The sequence below is a fragment of the Lonchura striata genome, chromosome 2 (assembly GCF_046129695.1).
Source record: "Lonchura striata isolate bLonStr1 chromosome 2, bLonStr1.mat, whole genome shotgun sequence".
NCBI classification, from domain to species: domain Eukaryota; kingdom Metazoa; phylum Chordata; class Aves; order Passeriformes; family Estrildidae; genus Lonchura; species Lonchura striata.
Genome location: NC_134604.1, coordinates 93,606,588 through 93,628,463, shown reverse-complemented (window position 1 = coordinate 93,628,463; position 21,876 = coordinate 93,606,588). Strand labels below are relative to the sequence as shown.

At 36.6% G+C, this 21,876-nt stretch overlaps 1 protein-coding gene across 8 annotated transcripts in view; it reads left to right on the top strand.

The window, feature by feature from the left end:
• Positions 1-21,876, top strand: part of MYO16 (myosin XVI) — a 358,973-nt gene that overhangs the window by 300,731 nt on the left and 36,366 nt on the right. For all 8 annotated transcript variants that reach the window (XM_031503852.2, XM_021545590.3, XM_021545595.3 and 5 more), the window contains exons 29-32: positions 1,089-1,185; positions 6,499-6,745; positions 8,550-8,857; positions 10,664-11,866. In XM_031503852.2, coding sequence (XP_031359712.2) covers positions 1,089-1,185; positions 6,499-6,745; positions 8,550-8,857; positions 10,664-11,866 — 1,855 coding nt within the window. The remainder of the gene's footprint in view (positions 1-1,088; positions 1,186-6,498; positions 6,746-8,549; positions 8,858-10,663; positions 11,867-21,876) is intronic.

Sequence of the window (21,876 nt, the reverse complement as noted above, 5' to 3'; positions counted from 1 at the left end):
TGGAGACAAACAAGAGTTGGAATGAATTTCTGCAATTTTAGCCAGACTTGTATGAATTAATCAGTAGGCCTATTAGCCATGAAAAAATTAATAGTTAGGGAAAAGCTAGAATCTTCTAGGGTAGCACAGTTTTCTGGCACTGTTTATTTATTTCTATGAAATTAAGAAAGTTACTTCTACAAAACTCTTGAGAAAAATGATTGGTTTATTGTTTGGGTTTTTTTCCACTTGCTGGTTTTGGAGTTGCTAGGTTGTTTGTGGTTTTTAAAGTCTATTAGAAAGGAATGCTTTTGAAGATGATACAAGGAATTTTATAGGACTGTTTCAGCTTGTTCAGAAGGTATCAAAAGAAAGGTGTTTTCTTTTGGTCTAACTAGTTAAATTTGGCACTAAAGGAGTGAGAGCATCTAACGATTGTTACTTCAAGAACTAGATGATTAAACCAAGGTACTACACAACACCAGAATCAATACTTAGGAGATTATTTTCCACAAATGAGTCCCTGTCTCTGACTTTGATCCTGAAAGGAGACTCAAAGCATAGCTTCAGTAAGCAAAGCTGGGAACCAGGATTCATAACTTTACTGGATATTGGGAATCATTGTCACTAATGACAGTGAGTTTCTCCCATCCTCCAACTTCAGTTAAGTTCTTCCTGTTCCACAGATGGCAGCTATCTCACCATTTTCTGTTCTACATGGGTTTGTCTTGTCACCTTTCCTCATGCACACCCCCTTCTACTTTATAAGACCTAAACCTTATTTTCTATTATGTTGTCTAACACATTAGACTCAGAATGCTTTTTCCCCCAGCTTGTATTTAAATTGAAGATTGTACTATTTGTTCTGGATATTTTTGGAACTGAAGTGGAACTATCTGTCTGACAGCTTGTTCATCCTTTACAAATACATCTTTTATTCAACCAAGTGATAACTGCATTTCTGTTACAGAATTAGCATTTCACTGTTCCTAAATTGCAGATATTATTTCAACCTTTTGCTGGATTGTTAACATGCAACATCTATTTACCTGTCATTGTTTTGGCTTCATTTGTTGATGTTTTCTCTGCTTTTTGTATTTGGTATTTAGATAGGAGTTCGAAAAGTGTTTCTTAAGTACTGGCAAGCTGACCATCTCAACGATTTGTGCCTTCAGCTTCAGAAGAAAATCATAACCTGCCAAAAAGGTAACAGTTACAGAACAACTATTCCTGAGCTGTTGCTTTATACATGGAGCAGAATATTTCATAGCAAAGAGATTTTCTCCACCTTGAATAGTTGCTATATATTTATACATTTCCCTACAGATATACACAGATTTTCAAGATAGTAGCATTGGTGATTTTTGCACTCTCTGTTGGTCAAACATAATTTTATGACAGTCTTGAATGTAATTAAAACTTAGAGGATCTTGAATATTTTCTTTTCAGAGTAAGTTCCATGATTTTTCAAGGCATTAGTATCACCTTTACTTTCTTTTTTGCACATCAAATATTATAACAGTGATACAAAATCGGAATATTTTCAAAAATATCAACACTAAAAACAAAGCTAATAAGTGAGTGTGTTTAGTTGCCCTTATTTTTCCCCTTTTCTTAATACTTTCTTATTTGACTGCTAGTTTTTTATGTTTTTATGTTTTATGTTTATTTTTCCTCATTTTACACCTGCATTTTTCATAAGGTCACTGACATTTTTTGACATATTTTTAAAAGGAGGTATTATCCACTGCCTCTTGATTTCCTGTTAGTTATGCTCCATTTTCTGTTATTCTCAAATAACTGCTGAAAATATGAATATTGCTTTGTTTGAAGAAACTTCTTTCACACCATTCATTATTTACCTAATTGGCTGATGTCTGCAACAATTCCCATTTTCACCTATTTAAATGAAATTAAAAATACAAAATCTTATCTTTTTTTTGTCAGACACATAATATTGTAGATTTAAGAAACATAAACCCCTTTCATTTTAATTATCTATTCCTCGTTGTAAGCATGTAGTGAAAAAGAGGAAGTCAAGAGAAAACCTGATGCAAGGGAAATCCAAATGGTAACAGTTCAGAAATGAACATGGAGAATCACAGGTAACAGATGCCACAGTTCAGCTGAGTTTATAACTTGGGCATGATTTTTTTAATGCAAATTACCCTATTGTATTTACGCATTTTGAAAAGCAATACCAGTTAATCCTCTTTACCTTCTTATGCTGACTTATCAAAGAAAGAAAATATTTACCTTTCAGAATACAAATTGCAAACAGAATGCTTCAATATAACCCTACACCAAAATTTAAAACATCCTCAGATATGTCCATGGTTTACAGAAGTAAGGGAGCAGATCACCAAAGCCTGCCTAAAGAATGAAGAAAATAGGGCTTCATGGCTCCTTACAAAGTATTTTTCTTGGTTTTGCTTCTATCCTCCTTAATTAGAGTAACTTGAAAAGTCCTTTTTTTCCAAAAGTGTGTTTAAAGCTATGTCTCATCTGCATGCTTTTTATGATCTGGGAAACCTGAGAAAATTAGGAACTTGGATGAGTAAGCAGTAGTTAGACGTCAACCTTGTGTCATTAGCTCATGAAAGAAGCTGCCTTTTGCAAAGAGGTCCAATTGTAAACTTGTAGAATTAGCATGCCAAAGAGCTTTGGCAGGTCTGGAATAGAATAGAGTACCAGTATGCTGTCCTTATGTTATCCTAAAATTGGTATCCATATACTTTACACTGACATAGTGATGCTTAGTGAGTAATGGTGTCAGTCCCAATGCACTTTTGTACCCTTGCCCTTTACATGCAGGGGACTTTGGAAGCTAGACCTGTCCTGAAAACACATTGAATAATAGCCAAATTAGTCAATAATCACAATATAACAAACAATAAAGCTGTTAAAAAACATCCAAAGGAGGGTTATGAAAATGGTGAAGGGCATTGAGGGGAAGCTGTGCAAGAAACAGCTGAAGTCTCTTAGCCTGCCTAGTCTGGAGAAAAGGAGGCTAAGGGAAGACCTCACACCAGCCTACAACTTTCTCATGAGGAATAGAAGGGCAGACACTGATCTCTTCTCACTGGAGACCAGTGACAGGACCCAAGAGATCATCATGCAACTTCGAGGTTTGTTGGGCACTGGAAGTGCCCCAGGGAAGTGGACACAGCACCAAGCCTGACAGAGCTCAAGAACTGTTCAGACAATGCTCTCAGTTACACATGGTGTGATTCTTGGGGTGTCCTGTGAAGGGCCAAGATTTGGACTTTGATGATCCTTTATGGGTACTTTCCAATTCAGTATATTCTGATTCTGATTCTAATTTATGTATCAGGCTTTAAATGTAACATCATATACCTAGATAAGAGTTTAGCTTTAAGGGGAAACAAAAATTCCTACAACTCCTTTTACTTCAAATCTAACTAGCAATCCCTTCTTCTAGGTTTGGGGGAGGAAAACCCAAAACAAAGCAGACCATATAAGTTCTTCCTGGTATCCTGAAACTTATCTTACACAAGCAAAGCAATGGGTCAAACTAAAGCATGTGTAGAAGCGCTTTTACATAAAACTGTATCTGTGAGTTTAAAGACCTTGTCATATTTTTTTCTGCAGGTATGAGAACTACATATGATGCATTTTGACCTGAATTGCTGTGCAAATTGTTTGTACTCATAGGAAGAGCAATCATGCTGAAGTTCTTCCATCAGAGTTCATGTAGATGAGGAATTAACTTGAATACATTGTACACACAATAGTTAATAAATTCCTCATATAACCCAGATCTGTGGTCTACTGGAATTTTGATTATTCCAATCCTCATCCTTAGATGAACTCTAAAGTACTAGGTATTTTTCTGCCCTATGGGTGCTAACCTCAATTATTTTAATTTTCATAATGAAAATTATTTTAGATCTACATAAATGAGGAGCAAACTTCGCAAGGCAATCATAGTACCCAACAGCAGTAGATGAAACTAAGCAGTAAAAGTCTAGGACCTGAGAGTTTCATTTCACAGCAGTTTTTTAGGTTATAAAATTGTTCTGTATTTAACCGAAACCAAAATCTTTCATATGTTCTCATAGAGAAGGAAGTGTGGAGAAATATCTATCACTTAATGAGAAAACTGAACTACTTAGTTCATGAAAATGTATGCAAAGGAGGGATGTCTATCTGCCAACCCTTCCTAGTAAAGCTTTGTTGAATGTTTCTCCTTCATTTTGGTGAAAAAGCATAATCCTAAGTAGCTGTACTGGATCTCATTTTACTGGACCATTCTAGCAGGCTACTCTAAGATGTTCATTCATGCCTGCTAACAATCCTATCAGAGAAGTGATCTCTTAATTTCTTTATTTTAACCAACCTTGGTGGCGTTGCCAATATTTGTTCAATTTTTTGTCAAGTTAAAAACATACACAGACACACAGGCTCTTGTAAAAATGTTACTTTAAAATATTTAAGAATTTTTTCAAAATCACCCAGGATTTGATGCTTATTTTTGCTCTGCAGAAGTTAGGTTTAAAGAGAATATTTTAGGATAAAGCATTTTTTTATAATTAAGCTTTTTCAAAATTTTTATATTCATGAGCAGTGAACTCTGATAATATTTTATGCAAGTATTCATTCTTTTTGCAACAGTAACCCTTAGATTCAGACTCAGTAGCATCTTTATTATGAATAGTCTCATAAAATTGTAAACAATAACTGTACTATTAATTTCCCTTTCAAGTAAATTTGGTATATGCATTAATGTTTCAGAGTTTAAAGAAGTCAGATTTTATGGAATATAATTAAATGCATTAATTTGTTGTTATTATAAAAGTACAAACCTTCAAAGCTGTCTATCATAAATTATTATTAGAAATTATTTTAAACTATCTGAATTTGAAGGTTTTCAAAAGCAGTGAATTTTGGATAGAAGCACTATTAGCATGTTAACAAATTTCTTATATCTTGTCGGGTGCTGAGCATGTCTACAAAAGAAATCTTTTTTTTAGTGTCTAAACAAGGCACTAGAAGATGATAGAAAGTATCTTACATTACACTATGCTTTAGCTGTTTATTTTATTCAATAACATTTTGTATTCATAGACTAGTTTTATTTTTCTCTGTTTCCATTTTTCCTTTAGATTATTTCAGCTTGATTCTTCATCATTTAATGTTGTTGTGCAACCATTTAATGTTGTTCTGCAGTAATCTTAAATCTGAAATTTAACTATGTTGTTGTAAATACCTAATGCATTTTATCCTCCAATCAGCATTCTCGGTATCTTCTCCCAAACTCAAACAAATACCTTACCCAGGCTGTTGTCTGCTAACTTCATGGATGAAAAGCTTTCAATTGACGAGAAAGAGAGAAACCATAAGAAGTGATGAATTTTGACCTGGTTTTGATTCATATAAATTGATGAAAATCAAGACTATTCAAGGCAACAGACAAGTAATTCTAAAACAGGTTCTTCCCTATGACATACCCAGCAGTGGTTCAACATCTGGAAGGAAACATGTGGAACTTTAAAAAATAAACAGCCACACAAACACAGTGCTTTCAGTTAGCATACTTCTGCCTTCTAAGCCAAAGCATATGTTCAGAGAATATTGACACCACCTGTTGCAGGTGCTGGGATTAAAATGGTGCCTAATTTATTATGGGCACAGAGGCCCCTGTGCCATGTGTTTCTGATCAACTGTACTTCAGAAAATCCAGGATACTGGCTGGTATTTGGGTAGGATTTGTTGTAATGAATGTACTTACATAGGAAAGTGCTACAGAAAGCTGTTATAGGAGATGCACTAAAATCTTTTCCCAGCATAAAGCTGACAAAGACTGTGAAGAAAAAGCCTAATAGATAAATGAAGCTGATGCAATGTAGATGAAAACTTCTACCTGAAAAGTGCAGATATGATGTGACAGATACATTTGAGAAATTTGCATTTAATTAATCTAATTGTTTTAGCTGAAAGGAAATGAGCAGTGAAAGGTCTTTTAAGTCAAACAAAAAAAAATCTTGTGATTTTGATGAGGTATTAGGTACATTGAAACACTTAAAGCATTTTTTAAAGCTGACCACCAGCAGTCATTTAATTCCTACAGCATTCACTGCAATTAATTTATCCAGGCTTTTATTTTGAAACAAACTATCTTTTGGCCTTTGCAGTGTAAATGTATGCTTTCATAATCTGTAGTATACATCTTACATTATGCATATGTAAGATGTATACACTCTATTACATCTATGTTGTAATGTAATAAAACCTAGCATTCAGTGAAAGTAAACATTTTGAGTTCTGATGGCTCAAATTTAATAATTTACTGTCACTACTTTGTTTTAAGCACTGTCAGTAGAAAACAGAAAGAGCTCCATTTTATTATGTTATTTATGCCATCAGATTTCTTTCCTAATTTGTATAAGATATTAACTGAACTTGGCTTGCCCATGTTTACAGCAGAAACCACAGTGATATTAATTCCCCAATTAGCTGTCTTTCACTGGTCCATATTTTCTCCTTCCACTATGGCAGTTGTAAGAGGATTTCTAGCTCGCCGGCGCTTGCTGCAGAAGAGGAGCATCAAACAGCAAGAGGTCACCTCAATCAAAAGCTTCTTGCAGAATGCTGAGGATATGGGATTGAAAACATATGACAACTTGGTGATTCAAAATGCCTCTGACATTGCTCGGGAAAATGACCGGCTCCGCAACGAGATGAACGCTGCTTACCACAGGGACAAGGGAGAGGCTAGAAACAGGCCAGAAGAAGGCCAGAAAAGGTAAGATGAGAAATACCTGCTGTGGAGAACTAATGAGTCTCTTCAGTTTTTGTGAATTCCTTTCCCTGCTTAGAAAGCAATAGAAATGATGGAAGGATTGCAAGAGGATTCTCAAGTATATGCTCATCTCAAATTAATATCAGGTCATATCTTTTCCCTGTATGTCAGGTAATTAATTCTAGAAACTTAAGGAGACTACCATATCCTGTTGGGGGGGCACTGAACTTAGAGGAACTTATTCAAGTCTCTGAACACTTATTTTTTGCAGAAATACTTCTAATTCTATGATAGATTATGGTTTAACTTCATTAGACCAAACAAGCCAAGGAAAAATTTCTCTGACTTAAAATACCAACACTGAGAAATAGCCAAGGTAATGAAAAACAGATATTAAAGTCCAGAATAATAAATCTTGATTTCTCACTGAAACAGTGAGGAGGATGCTTTTATTTAAAAATGGGCAAATGTTGTTTTTTTTCAACTCACATCAAAATTTTCAGGAGTATCTATTTTACAAATCCAGTAAATGATGGAGAGCCATTCTCTAGGAACTGAGTCTCTGATTTCTCTCTTATACAGCTGTGTAGGCAGAGTTAGCATTAGCAGTTAATCAGTATGTGTGAATAGAAAGAATGTGTCCATAACTTGCTGGACATATAAATGTTTATTTTTCCATAGGAACTTAATTTTCATCCAGAACAACTCCCTTTGCTATCATTGTTTTTGTCAGTGACTTTAATAAAAGTGAAAATGGCAGTGCATCTGTTTAATTAGCTTCAAATATCCCAGTGATTACATATTGGAGGAAATGCCTTTGTAGGAAAGACTGTAATTAAACATTACAGCAAAAACAAATTATCCACTGAGCACCATGCTTTCATCTTTTGCTATTTCATTTGCTACATGGGCAGCTGGCTATATCCTGTGCATGAATTTCAGCTCTGCTGGTGATTTGCCATGCAGAAATACAATTTAAAAAGACAAATGCTTGGGGATTTGTTTGAAAAATGGCAGTATAGACATCTTCTATCTATTACATTACTACTCTGAGTTGAAAGGGTCTCAATGTTTTCATTCTTGGAAGAATAAAATGTTTGAAGAATTTTTGTTAAAAATCAATTGGTCAGGAGCAGCTGGAAGGTTATTTCTCAATATGTATTCAAATAACAAAGGAAAAAATAGGGAAAAATTGAAAAACTGGATTGTAATTGAAACAACTAAACATAACATCACAATAATAAAAATTATTATTAAAAGTAATAATTAATAATTAAGTTTAAACTGGAAGACAAGGATAACTGGGTGGAATTGCTCAAGCAGCCAATGTAGCTGGTTAAAAAGGTCACCTAATATTTTAAAGATTTGCATTATCTAAATAGAATTTATAGTTGTCTTTTTAGAAAATAATGATAAAGGCTCAGCATTTGCTGCCTCAGTAACTTTCTATTAAAATGGATTTCCCAGAAATTATTATTCAGATTAAAAACCCAGCTTTTGATTGTGCGTAGCAATCAAAGTGTGAACAATTCATTCAGTGAATGTCTGGTCAACAACATGAGACTGCTTAAGCAAGGCTGCATTTGTGTAAAAAAGGGCCGGTGTCCTGATTTATCATGAAGCAGGAAATGGAAGAAAGCTAGCAGCTTGATCTGGATTTGTTTGTCAGAAGATTACTACCCACATCCCCTCGACACAGCAGGGGAGTTGTGAGATTATTTACCAAAAAGCTGTTGTTACATTTGCATGAACAGGTTCATTGTTATTGCTTGAATAATGCATCTGGGCCTCTTTTCTGTGTTTTCAGAGCTGAAGACAAGGGTGGGAAGGTCTCTGAGGACAGCTTTGCCGGCTGTCGAACATCTAAGCACTTTCACTCCAGCTCCGTCCCCGTCCCCATGGCAGTGGATGGCTTGGTGCATTCTGCGGCTGGGTCATCCATCAGATCCCCCTCCCTGCACTCTGTTTTCAGCATGGACGACAGCAATAGCCTGCCATCACCAAGGAAACAGCCTCCTCCCAAACCAAAGAGGGACCCCAACACACGACTGAGTGCCTCCTACGAGGCTGTTAGTGCTTGCTTGTCGGCAGCTTCTAAGGAAACAGCTAATGAAGGTTAGACATAAAGGCAGAGACAGTCGCAAATGCTACTCTGAGTTATTGATTTATTCTTCTCACTTTGATCCTTTTAAACACAGTCAAATGCCTTTGAGAGGTCCTGCTTCCTTGAAATATTTCAGTGGCAGTAAATAAAAATAGCCAATTTGTCATTTATTCCCAAATCAGCAAATAATACTCATGTGTTCTAATTGCCCAGTTTGACAAAATCAAAACCTATTTGTAGAACTCTCTCTAGAAACAAGTAATGTGTCAACATGAGATTTTCTACCCCACTGACTATTTTATTTCACCTTTTAAATTGTTAGACTATCTTACATCATTAAAACAGAATGCTCAAATCTTGAGTTTCACTGACTTAAACATTAAACTTTCTCCTACATTGTCTCTACGCTTACATTAATAACTTATGCATTCAGTGTTTGCTTGCCAATCTTTTTTGCCATAATTTGGTTACAGTGATTTTTGTTTAGAAGGAAAGTGCTGCAAGTGTCCCAAAGTATCTCAGTTCATTAGGGTGCACATAGCATAGAGTTCACTTGTTTTATTCTCCTTTACCTTTGAAATGAATGGGTAGAAGATGAAGGAAATTAATGCATTCTGCTTTCCTTGATAAGCCTGACTTATCGTGTTTTGTGTAAATGATCCTCAAAGTTTATCAAGGAAGATCCTTCAGCCTGGGTTTAAAGCTCTCTATAACTCACTAGTCCTGCATACAATGGATAGAAATCTTTGCAGCTCCCTCTCTCAAAATAATTACTGTTCTCATGTCCAGTTCATTAGGTGAAAGTCCATTTTTCTTAACCTCTTCCTTGCCCATTCAAGCTCTTTGTAAGAAGACATGAGCTACACCCAACATACTTTTAAGTTAGTATGGTTTAAGGAGGTCCATAGTAATTTAATCTTTCTGTATCCAAATCTGCAAGAGATTTAACCAAGAAGTTCTAGCAGAGGTGTTTTGAAATAACAAAAAATTATATATGTATGTGTGGTCTTAACAATAATGCTTACATATACTCACAAAACAATTTTGGAGTTCTTATATGTATGAAGCAATAGTGTGAGTTTCTCTGCCATGTAGTAATTTTCCAGGAATTATGTCTGTTTTGTATCTTTGTCCAAAACTAACTCTGATTTATACGATGTAATTTTGATCTTAAAAGACTAATCATCTAGGTATCTAGTCTCTTCACTCCATACATGCCTGGAGGCTATAAAGAGACATCTAGTTTAGTTAAATGTACACTCACTTGGGGATTTGCCCTTAGGCTATGGGACTCCCTAAAGTTATAAATTATTTCCACACCTGCAGTACCAAAGAAGAGAGGGGCATAATATCATCCTATAATTAGAGATTTAGAGATATTACATAAAAGAGGGGCATTTCGTTTACTGGCAATCACATATTTGTCAAAGTAGCACTGTGCTGACTCCTAGTTGAAAGCATGCCCCTCTCTCTTGGAGCAAAGGAAAAATAAGCACATATTTCCATGTGTTACAGATCTTGCAGTGCACATTTGGATTCAAGATATACTTTCTGAGGTGCGAGTTCTCATCTTTTACTGGCAGTAGAGATTACCAAAGCAGATTATATGCTCAGGTAGCAAAAGCCTGTGGTTGGGTAGCTGAAAATTCTGTATTTTATTCCTAGAAGTATTTACACTTTTGCTTGGAGTCCTGTGATTGTGACTGCTGCTTATTGTAGAACTAAATGGACAACATTTGAGGGCTAAAGTACTAGACCAGTGTAAGAAAAAACTGACTTTAACTTGGTAATAACACAGACCTTTTTCACTTTCCTAGTACTGACCCGTCCAAGACCACACAGTGATGACTATAGTACCATGAAAAAAATACCTCCCAGAAAACCAAAGCGAAGTCCAAATACAAAACTTAGTGGCTCTTACGAAGAAATACCTGGCCAAAAGCCTGGGGATGTAAAAAAAGCAAGCACAGTAGTTAAACCAGGTGTCTATGACACCGTGGCAGTACAAAGAGCAGCTTCTACTGATGGACCACAACATGGCGTTCTGAATCTCTTTATGTCACAAGGAGAGGAGGAAAATGAGCCTGTCTATATTGAAATGGTAGGGAATGCTGTGAAAAGCAGTTCTGCTGAAGCAGAGAGTCCAGAACAAGGAGAGTCTGTATATGAAGAAATGAAGTATTTTCTGCCAGAAGAAGGAAGCAATGGTAATGGAATAATTCCAGTGGTGACTGGATCTCCTCCTCTGTTGTTTGAAAGCAAAAAAAATATTAACATTGAAGATGGAACATTGGATGGAAGCAGTCAAGCAGCTTTGATCTATAAAGATTCATGTGACATTCCAGCCCCTTTCCCCAACTTGCTCCCCCACAGACCACCACTTCTTGTATTCCCTCCAACTCCTGTCACATGTTCACCTGCTTCTGATGAATCACCTTTAACACCACTGGAGGTCAAAAAGCTTCCTGTTTTGGAAACCAACCTAAAATACCCTGTGCAGTCAGAAGGTTCAAGTCCAATATCACCCCAGTACTCCAAAGGCCAGAAAGGGGAGAATGAAAGACCAGTATCTCCAGGCTTGATTGTGTTCAGTGTTTCCACCAAAGTGACTCCTCCTTCCACACCACCTCCTCCACTGCCACCACCACCTCCTCCTGTACCACCTCCAGCTTCCTACCGGGCTTCCACACATTTTGCATCTCCTCCAGAGACTTGTGCTAGTTTTCTGATTAATGCAGGGAAAACAGGTACAAATTCAGATCTGTCAAAAGTACCTCAGAGAACCAATCCTGCTCAGCTTGGATGCTCATCTTCTCCATTCTCCAAACTGCCTTACTCCCCAAAGTTGGCAAGAGCAGATCACAGGAAATTGAACTCAAATTCATCGTCTTCATTTGCATACAACCCTGCAAACTCAAGGTCATTGACCAGTCCCCTTGATGAGTTAACTAGCTTGTTCAACTCAGGAAGGAGTGTGCTACGAAAATCTGCAGCAGGACGTAAGATCAGGGAGCCAGAAGGTAAGATAGTTCTCTGTGTTTCTGTATTGTGTATTGTTTCTGCATCAAAACTTTCTTACCTTGGAAACTGATAAAGAGGACAAAAACGCAGAATGAAACTTTGATTAGTTTGGGGTTTTTTTAAAGGTCTACGACAAAAGGTTTTTTGTTGTAGTCATAAGAAACACATATAGAATATAAATGACATATAAAAGCTATGTCTTCAGCTTTTGCCTGAGATATCAACTTTTCTTCTACCAAAATGATTGTATGGCACAAGTTTAAATGATCTTTTAACATTCCAGCTGTCTCAGTAAAATAAACAAAGATGTTTCACACATTGTGTGAAAAATTAGTTTAGGTTATCAAAATATAAAAATACTTTGAATTAAATACATGGCTAGGTGGCTGGTAGATGTGCTTTACTTTGAAGGCTGTCTTTTAAAGTTTGATCATTTAATTTCCATGAAATTCTGTATTTGGGGATACAGTTTTTATTATTTCCCTAGATAATGCTTGGACGGAGAGTCATGCAGCAAATAATATTTAAAAAATTAAACTAAATCTTGGTTCTGCACCTCAATAACAACACTGACTCCAATACTTTTGGAGTACTTGAATCCATTACTTTTCTAATTTAAAAAAATAATTTCCTATTGAAAATATTCAGCATGCTTTATATGGAAATTTCTCCCCATAGCAATATCCCCTAAACACAAAATTTTGTGAATTTAAAATTTAGAGTGAGAAAATCTCTAGACTGTTTCTCTGCTTCTTCACTTCTATCTATCCAAACAGTTTGTCTTAATCAAGAACTGTGCGCAGCACATTCAAAATAAGCAATATATAATCATAGAATTACTTAGGTTTGAAAAGAACATTAAGATCGAGTCCAGCTGCAAAACTATCACTTTCCATTATTTCAACTAATCATAGTTTTCCAGCTGCACAGTTTCCAGCTCCTCCTGTTCGTTGCCCATGCTACATGCCTTGGTGTGAATGAACTTCCATTGGCCTATTGATGTCCCACCTCTTTGGGAAGAATCCCAAGTCGTACTTTTGAAATACAAAACAATCCTGTAGAGAACAGGATGGATTCTCCTAATATTCATTGTCCATTTTCTTAAGTACCTACCACTCCACTGATTTTAGTATCATATCCTAATTTATACAGCTATACTATAACAGGAGCAGGTGTTTATTCTTGCTCTGCATACATGTATGTCTGTCTGCCACCCTGCGCCTCTATTCCTAAGAATCTTGTCAACCTTCAGCCAAAATTGTTTTTCACCAAATACTACAAGGAGATAAAGGTCTCAAAATTAACTGAGTTCCTACAAGCTTTGTGAAAGTTAGTGTCTAGGTGGAGATAAGTAACTTTCAACTATCAGAGGAACTATGGCAGACAGACCCCTTGTGAGTCCTCCAGACCCTGCAAAAACTTTAGCTGCACCTTGCTTGTTCTTGTATGCCAAATTCATTTCTGTATGTTGAAAGAGCTATGAACTGAGGCTTCATCAGTTCTCAACCTCAAGAGAACGTTTTTTTTCTTATTGATGAAATTGGTAAAGGAGTTATTACAGTAGTTTTGCTTGCTTTGACAAAATTACTCAATAGCATTCAGTGTCTATAAATATATGTAGGATGTTTTCTGTAGGTTTTTTGAGGGTTTTTTGGTTGATTTTGTTTGTTTAATTGGTTGGTTGTTTTTTTTTAAGTTGGGAGTTTTGTTTTATCATATAGTTTATAAATTTTTACCTGGTGGGAAGTAACTATTAAAGTTAGTTCTTTGGATGTATCTTCCCAAGTCTCTCTAAATGTACCTAGTGAGAAAGTGTTGTAAACCATTCCAATCAGGTCAAAAATAAATAACCTTTACCTTAAAATAAAAGTTGCTTTGGAATGGAAAATTTTTGCAAATGCAATGATCAATTTTTGCAATGCAATGACCACGATAGAGTTCAGCTTGGGTCTCATGTTGGAGGAAGCTAGTACATTAACAGAGGGCACCATAAAAAACTCTAAATTTACCTTTCACATGGAAAATGTACTTCTAAATATTTTATCAAGGGAGCAGTAAGTATGAAAGATCAAAGTTCAAGAAAGATATACCATAAAAAAACTGAATCAATATTTTATGAGCTAGGAAGCTACTGTATACTAAGTGCAGTTGCATATGAATAGTCGAATAAGTAGATGGATTGAAAGTAGCTAAGAAATACAAGTGAACATATGTGTGTGTTTTTACAATTTGCCTTTTTTCATGTATTTCAAGTGTTCATCTATTTTCTAGGGTAACAGCTGGCAAAAATTTATTTTACCTTTCATGCAAAGTAATACGATGGCAGTCATCAGAGCTGACTCCTTACAAGTTGTGTAAAGCTAGAAGTTGTCATGTGCAACTTCTGATTTTTTTATCACCTCTTGCCTAATGTATATTAAACTCCTAGAAGACTCCTTTTCTTTTTATAATTTTTAGTATTTTATTTATTGGCAATGATATGATGGAAAAAAAACTCAATAGAATGACATAGAAAGTTGAAGACATAGAAAGTTGAAGGCTAGAACAGCACTCTATAATGTGCAGTTTCTTTTATTTTCAGAAGTTATAACCCATTGACAATCTTAACTAAAACTAGAAAGTAAAATTCTGGGCCATTTTGAAGTCATGGAGAATTAGCTATGGGAATCAGGGAGTTTCTGTATGGGATTATCAGCCTTGGAGATGAAAGCCTCCTTGCCAATATATAAGAGCAGTACAGACAGATCCCCTAGCATGCCTGCCTCTTGCCTTGAGGAGTACTTTCAAGGCCTGAGAACATTTATGTCCTTTTGGCTCCTGACCTCTTTGTGAGAAAAGCTCATCCAGAATTACAGTAGAACACATTTGTGGTTTTCTGATGTGCCGAAGAGTTATTGTGAACTCAGCTGAGAGCATTGTCTTTCAGAAGGGCAACAACAAAAAAAATCAAATGGCAAGAACTTTATTTTCTTGGTGGTCGAGCCTGGCCTTCTTTTTCATACAACACTAGCCCCTGCTGGTTCAAACAATGGTCTGGATCATATACCATGCAATTTCATGCAAAATACTTCACATGTAACAAGAGAAGTTGTTTGCCCTACAAAGTGGTAACAGTTGAGAACCTGGATAAGGTGATTTCTTGAAGATTGGGAAAAGTTGTCACTGAAACTGCAGCTGTATTGTTATATAGGGATTTGTTTTTACCCCATATAAAATGAGACTTGAGAGTAGATAAATGATAATATACACACATACAAATCTTTTCTATTCTCTGTGATTTCTGGAAGTGAAACTTTTAGTTTGCAAGACAGACTGAAAATGAATGGTCATGTGCAGAGCCCCTACTCAAATAGAGAGGACCTGAGACTTGAAAGTAGACCTCATGAAACCAAATTCAATCCTTTAATCACAAAACAGCACTCCTTAGCAGGTTATCCAAATATTTTTGACTCTTCAACATATAACACATTCCTTATATAAGAAGGAGACAATTACATCTTTAAACATTTCATATTAAATATTTATGAGCAAAGACAGAATTCACTGTTCCTCAGTGTGGAGGAACGATACTCAGATTTTGCTAGGTCGTGATGTTATTTCTCTTAATTGGTACAGTTGATATTAAATTATTCCATGCAAAGGGGAATCATTTCACCTTCAGAACAAAAGGTAGAATAAATCCTAACCAATCATCCATGCTTAGATTGGCAGAGTGAGTATTCATGTGGATTTTGAAGGGAAAGGAGCAAAGTATGCTCCTTCCAAGGAGATATGATTTTACCTTAACCTGGGTGAATTTCTCACCATTAGTCTATTGAGATTAAGGCACAGTGTTTTCTCTTTTTCCCACTTGTTGAGAAAAAAATTGACATAGATATTTAACTTCTGTGTCTCAGTAAAAGAAAATCCACAAGTCTGCAACCCCACATCTAGGCGCCTAAGAAGAAAAATTAGGAAGACATTTCCTTTATTATATGTCACCAATATAGGCATCAAGTTTTGTGAAATACTGTTAGTGTTTAAGTACAAGTAAATATGTATATTCAAGTCTACCCATTCTTCAGTGACCTATTCCTTTCCAAACAGTTTGGTAACAGCAAAGGGGTGGAAACTTTAGATTGTTAACAGTTTATTGTTATCAATACTGCTATTGTTTGTCCAGTATCCTTGACATCCATTCACTATGTGAATCCTTTTCACTTACTTCCTAAGTGACATAATTTCAATATGATATACATATGAGTGTCTTATTCCACATTCTCCAGTTTAAGCATTTAAAGTCACAATAAAATAGTTACAACTGACAAATAAAACTGATATTTAGATGTACCTTGGGACTACAGCTTGCCAAATACCCTCTATTGAGATTGACTCAAACTTGGAGAACAACAAAATGTAATGTATATGTATGAAAAGTACTGTCCTGTCAAAGGCAGGTATCCCTTTGATAGCTGGTAAATAATTTTCCTTTATCATCAGGTAGAGCAAGCTATTGTGCACCTAACTCAACTGTGGATTGCAAATTAAATCCCAATTGTTCTTCTGTGATGAAATCCCAGGCCTTTTCCCTCTAAGCAACCCAGCTTTTTGTCTTAAGCAACTTAATAAAGATAATAATCATATCTCCATCTCCTTCCTATTTGTACAATGAAATAGATCTACTTTCTTTGTGGCAAAAGCTGAAAACTTAAAAACCATGAGTAATACAAAAAGCTGTGTTTTCAACTTTTATCTTTTACCTGTAAATGCTGGGGGAATGATTGTATAAGACATCAAACTTCTACATCTTTAAAGTAAAATTCTCAAATCATTAAAACTTAGTCAATTAAGCTTCAGCACACTTCTCAGAAAGAGATTAATAACTTTTTACATAATTGCCTTAATTAATGGGGATTGAGGGTGACTTTCTGTGACTAATTTTCAGATCAGATTTCTAAACACAGGAGAGTCATGAACCTCTGACAGAATATGTGGAGTTTGAAGGGACCTATCAGGATCATCAAGTCTGATTCCAGGCCCTGTGCAGGACACTCCAAGAATCACACCATGTGCCGGAGACTCTTGTCCAAACACTCAAAGTGAAAACAGGCTTGGTCCTGTGACCACTTCCCTGGGAAGCCTGTTCCAGTGCCCAACCACCCCTGGGTGAGAAATCTTTTCCTGATACACAATCCCCTCCCTTGCCAGCTGGCCCTGCTGTGCCTGATGCCCCCAGGACAGGGTTGGCTCTCCTGGCTGCCAGGGCACTGCTGGCTCAAGTCCCAACTTGCCACTGACCAGGACCTCCAGGTCCCTTTCTGTGGCACTGCTTTGCAGATTTTTGTTCCCCAGTCTGTCCATACATCCAGGGCTGCACCATCCCAGGTGCAGAATACAACACTTGTTAAACTTCATATAATTGTTGATTGCCCATGTCTCTGCAGGCCTCTCTACCCTCAGGGGAGTCAACAGCGCTTGCCAGTTTAGCAGCATTGGCAAACTTGCACTTTCACTACAGGCTACTTGCAACTCTTAATCTGAATCTCTTGCTGTAAGTGCAGAAAAGTGGGAGGAAGTGCTGGTAGTAAGAGTTCAATGTGACTCATTACAAAAATGCTCTTTCTTGGCTAGTCACAGATGCCCTATACAGAAAATTACACAGGAGTAGACAGAACTGCTGGCAATACAGTTGTTATTCAGCCCATGCCAGGTGATTTTTCTGAGGAAAAAATTACTGTTTCTATTATTGCAGCAGAAAAAGGTTAGAAGAGTCTAAAGAAAGTATACTCAATTCCTATTTTCAGAATATCTATATAGCCTGTAGAGCCTGAAAGATACCAACTTAATCTGCAGTCTTCTCCTGATCTAGAGTCTGCCATTATCTGGATAATGTATCAGAAAAGACCTGTTGTTTCTGGATAAACACAATGTTCCTAGAATAATTTCCCATTTCAGAATGGAAAACTGCAAATGTCTGAGAACTAGTATATTTTACTGCTGAAGATGGTTCTGGGTTTCTATTATGACTTTTTTTCACTAAAGTATTTAAATTTCTGGTTGACTTCACTGTTTGTTGTTACAGCCTAAAGCCTTGTAATATGGAATTTGCTTTGGTTATCTGTTCCAACATGTGAAAGAGGCTTTGTGTGTGATTATCATAAATAAATTTAACCCAAAGATTATTAGAAGAACAAATCAAGTCTAATTTTCAGGTGAAAAAAAAAATTGTCATAAAAATTCATATTTATTTTGCACTCTAAGTGCTTGTATTGAAAATGAATCAGATCTTTATCCCTCCTCCTTACATTTCCAAAAGCTGTATTAATGAAATAGAAGTTGAAGGAGACTATGGAGCCCCAGGATCACAGAGGAAAATATCACTTCATTTTTGATTTCCAACGACCTTACACTGTGGCTACTAAAAAGGGTTCCTAGAGTAGGCAGCACCTTGGTCTGACCCACTGCAGGCTCTCTCATATTCCTACCAAGTCACTGATGAAGAGGAAGAGCACTGAAGAAAAGTAATTGCACTGACTTTTCTGTTCCTTTGATATGGTCTGTTTCTGAGAACTGCAGGCATTTCTTTTAAATTCATTACTCTGTTTTGTATCCTCTCCATTGAGCTGGTTTTACCTTGTGTCTCCTTCATTCTGTCTGATACTTGAGTAGAATGTCTATACCACACTGGTTCATATTAGTGCATTTCAAACCCAAAGTTTTTAATAATATGCCACTTTTAATTGTGACTTGGATAATTCAGTGTGAGAACCCCGGTCTTGGTCAGGGGTCTCCTGTGGTGGTAAAGTCTCTCCTCCAACCTGTACTTCCAAAGAAAAACTCCACAGCCTCTTGTTGTTCTGTCTCAAGGCAGTTTATTGTGAGTTATCTAAAAGATTGTCTTCTCGGGCTGCGGCTGCTTGGTCAGCGGCCCAGGCAGAGGCACACACACACCCTGACACCCTCTCTGTCTGCTGTCCTCTTCTTCTCTCCCCCCGCCCAGGGCTGCTGCTATCCTTTATATGATATATTACATATTACATGTTTATAGTTTTCCCCCAATACCTACTACCTATATTACAAAGTGCTTTTCTACTCTAAACCAATCCATAAGTGCCAGCATCCCCAAGAACATGGAGGCAAGGAAGAAGCAGGAGGAAGAACAGAATCAGCCCACTTTCCTCCATCTTAGAACTTCTGACCCCCATGTACAAAGTAAAACCCCCCCGTACAAGTGCTAAAACCCCCCTGTACAATACTAAAAAAAGTTCCCCTCTGTTTTGTAGCTACTTTTACTATACTATCTAACCCTTTGTGACTGCTTGTTCCACCTCCAAAGTTGGTAACTCATTCCATGGCTCAAACTCAAAATCATAGCTGTTTTTCAGCTGTCTGACAGGGTCTAAAATGCTTCTGACCAAGGCCTGGAACCTCTAAAAATGTCTGAGAGACATTTTGAGTTCCAACAATTCAGGTAGACATTTACAGGATTTTTATTTTCATAGCAATGTCTGTTCTTCAACATCTGACATGACATCACGGTTCCAAATTCAGCAATGATCCAGAAAGCTGTCTCTTTGCTAACAGTGTTATGGGCTTCTTTAAATAGTAAGAATTTTATTTGTAATTCACAACGCAGAACCACAAATTATTTTGTTTAGGAACCACTACATAATTAATTGTAAACCAATTTGAGAAATTGGCCATATCTAAAAGAAAAATAATTATTTGTACCACACTTATGTTCCTGATACCAAAGAAGAATATGGGTATTTGACAGTAAATTTCATGCCACTTCATTTTACAGGAATTCCAGCATTTTAAATATAATGAAGAATGAAATATGGACATACATTTTAGTGAAGGTCTCTGATAAAATTCTTAGCTTGAGTGAGAAATCTCTTCAGATGTTTTTAACTTCTTTGCATCCATCTCAGCATTAAATTATCTTTTGTGAAGGACCTCAGTAGAGAACAATAATTCCATTTCACAGAAAATGTCAAGATTGTGACATTTATATTTGTTTTAGGCTGAAATGAAAATAAAGCTTTACAAAATTCTGTGCAGAAGTACATATTCTTTCGTGTCCAGGCTTTCTAAAGTGTTTGTAAAGTACTGAAACAGTCTGCCTCAAAAATGTCAAAAATGCTTCTTACTGAAAATGTTAGCAACTAAATATGTTGACCTTTTTTTAAACCTAGATAAATTCAATAGTAGTCATGTCAAGATTGGTCAGGTTGACATTCAGGAGTATGACTGTCTCATAAACAAACCAAGCTACTTCTAAACTCCTTGGCTCAGGTATCCAAGAGCTGTGCAATCTCCAGCTCCTCAGTGATGACCCAGTTATTGGCAGGACTCATGTAGCTCACCATGAAACTGTAATTCTATAGACCTGGATGAGTGGATTGTGTTCCAGTTCCAGCATTGGAATTTTGGGGGGCTGTATGAAGAAGCAAGAGAAAACAACTTAAAAGAGACTGATAAAAGACTTGATCATAAATGTAAAGTTACCCTGACCCTCCTGCTCTCTCCTCACTGCTACACTCTGATGTGAGAGAGTAGTCAAGTGCTTTGGAGTACTGGAGGTAGGAGTACCATTTACAGGAGTTAGGGACATCTGCCTTCTTCCTGGCACCACTAGTGCATTGGAAAATACAGAAACCTTAGGTTCAGTGCTCTTCTGGCTTGAGTTTTCATTCTCTTTTAAAATGAAAGGCATGAAAATTAGTTCTATCCTTTGTGTGGTGAAAATTTTAAAACAAAAAAACCTTATTAAATTAGGCCTGAAGTTTTACATTTCATTATTTCTCTTACATTTCATTATTTCCATAGGGGCTGATTGCAGAAGAATTCTGACATACTAGTAGCATTCAGTGACAATTTTTAGCCACTGCTTATCTATATTTGTGCACAGTATGGATGTTTATCACACTGATTCTGTGATAGCCATATGTTCTTGCTTTGAGGTTAATGATAGTGCCATTGACCATCACTCTATCCTTTCAAAATTAACTTAAAAACAAACTAATTATATCTCTAAATTCATTTTTTTACTTAGAAGCTCACTTGGAAAGTAAAATATGAATATTGTTTGAGAAGTTTTCAGAACAGCTGTCCCTGTTTGGTGGGCAGGATTGCAGTACAGGTGAACCAGAAATTTTCCTTGGATTGCTCCTCAGGATCTGCTCAAACAATTTATCTGCTCAGTGCAGTCACTAATGCCAAGACTTCAGTGCTGCAATCACTGCCAGAGCTGGTATGCGATATCCTGAAAAATATCTGTAGAAGCTTTCTGGTAGCAGTAAATAGAACTGATGTGATGCTTCTGGAAGTAGCAAACTCCTATCTATTTGTTTATTTGTTTGTGGTTTTGTATGTTTATTTTTACAATATTTGAAACTGTGTTTGAGGGGGAGGAAGGTTGAGACAGTGTCTCATCACATAGTTTCTTTTAACAGCAGCTAAACCCCAGCAGTAAAGGCTGTTCTGTAACTGAGATACCACACAGAAACATAAACAGACTTATATGTTCAAGAAGAACTGCTGTACCACACAAACTTGAAGAAAACAGTTTAGAAAAGGGAAGTTGTGTTTCTCAGCAAATTGCCTCCTTTTCCAGCACACCAGCAGGTTTTTAAACACACAAATACAGAAAGTAGACTTTTTGGTCAGCAGTAAATAACCTATCAGTAAATAAAACTATTAGCAGAGTAAAATCAACTACTTCTTTCCCATATTAGACTTGAAAACAGGGGACGTGGGGTGAATAAGTGTTTCTTCTAAGGCAGGATATTTTCCCAAGCAGTGCTCCCCTCCTTTCTGCCCTATGTGGTTTGTTATGGACCTCAAAAAAGCCTTCAGAGATCACTTCCTAGAGAAGATGTGATGAATGAAATTCCCAGTCTCTGAAACAGGTACACTGACTGGAGTCCAGCTCACTTGCTGCACTGAAAAGATGTTCCAAGCTCTTGCTCAGATACTATCAGGCAGGAGAGATGGCAGCCTGTCCAGACATTCTTCATTCTTTACC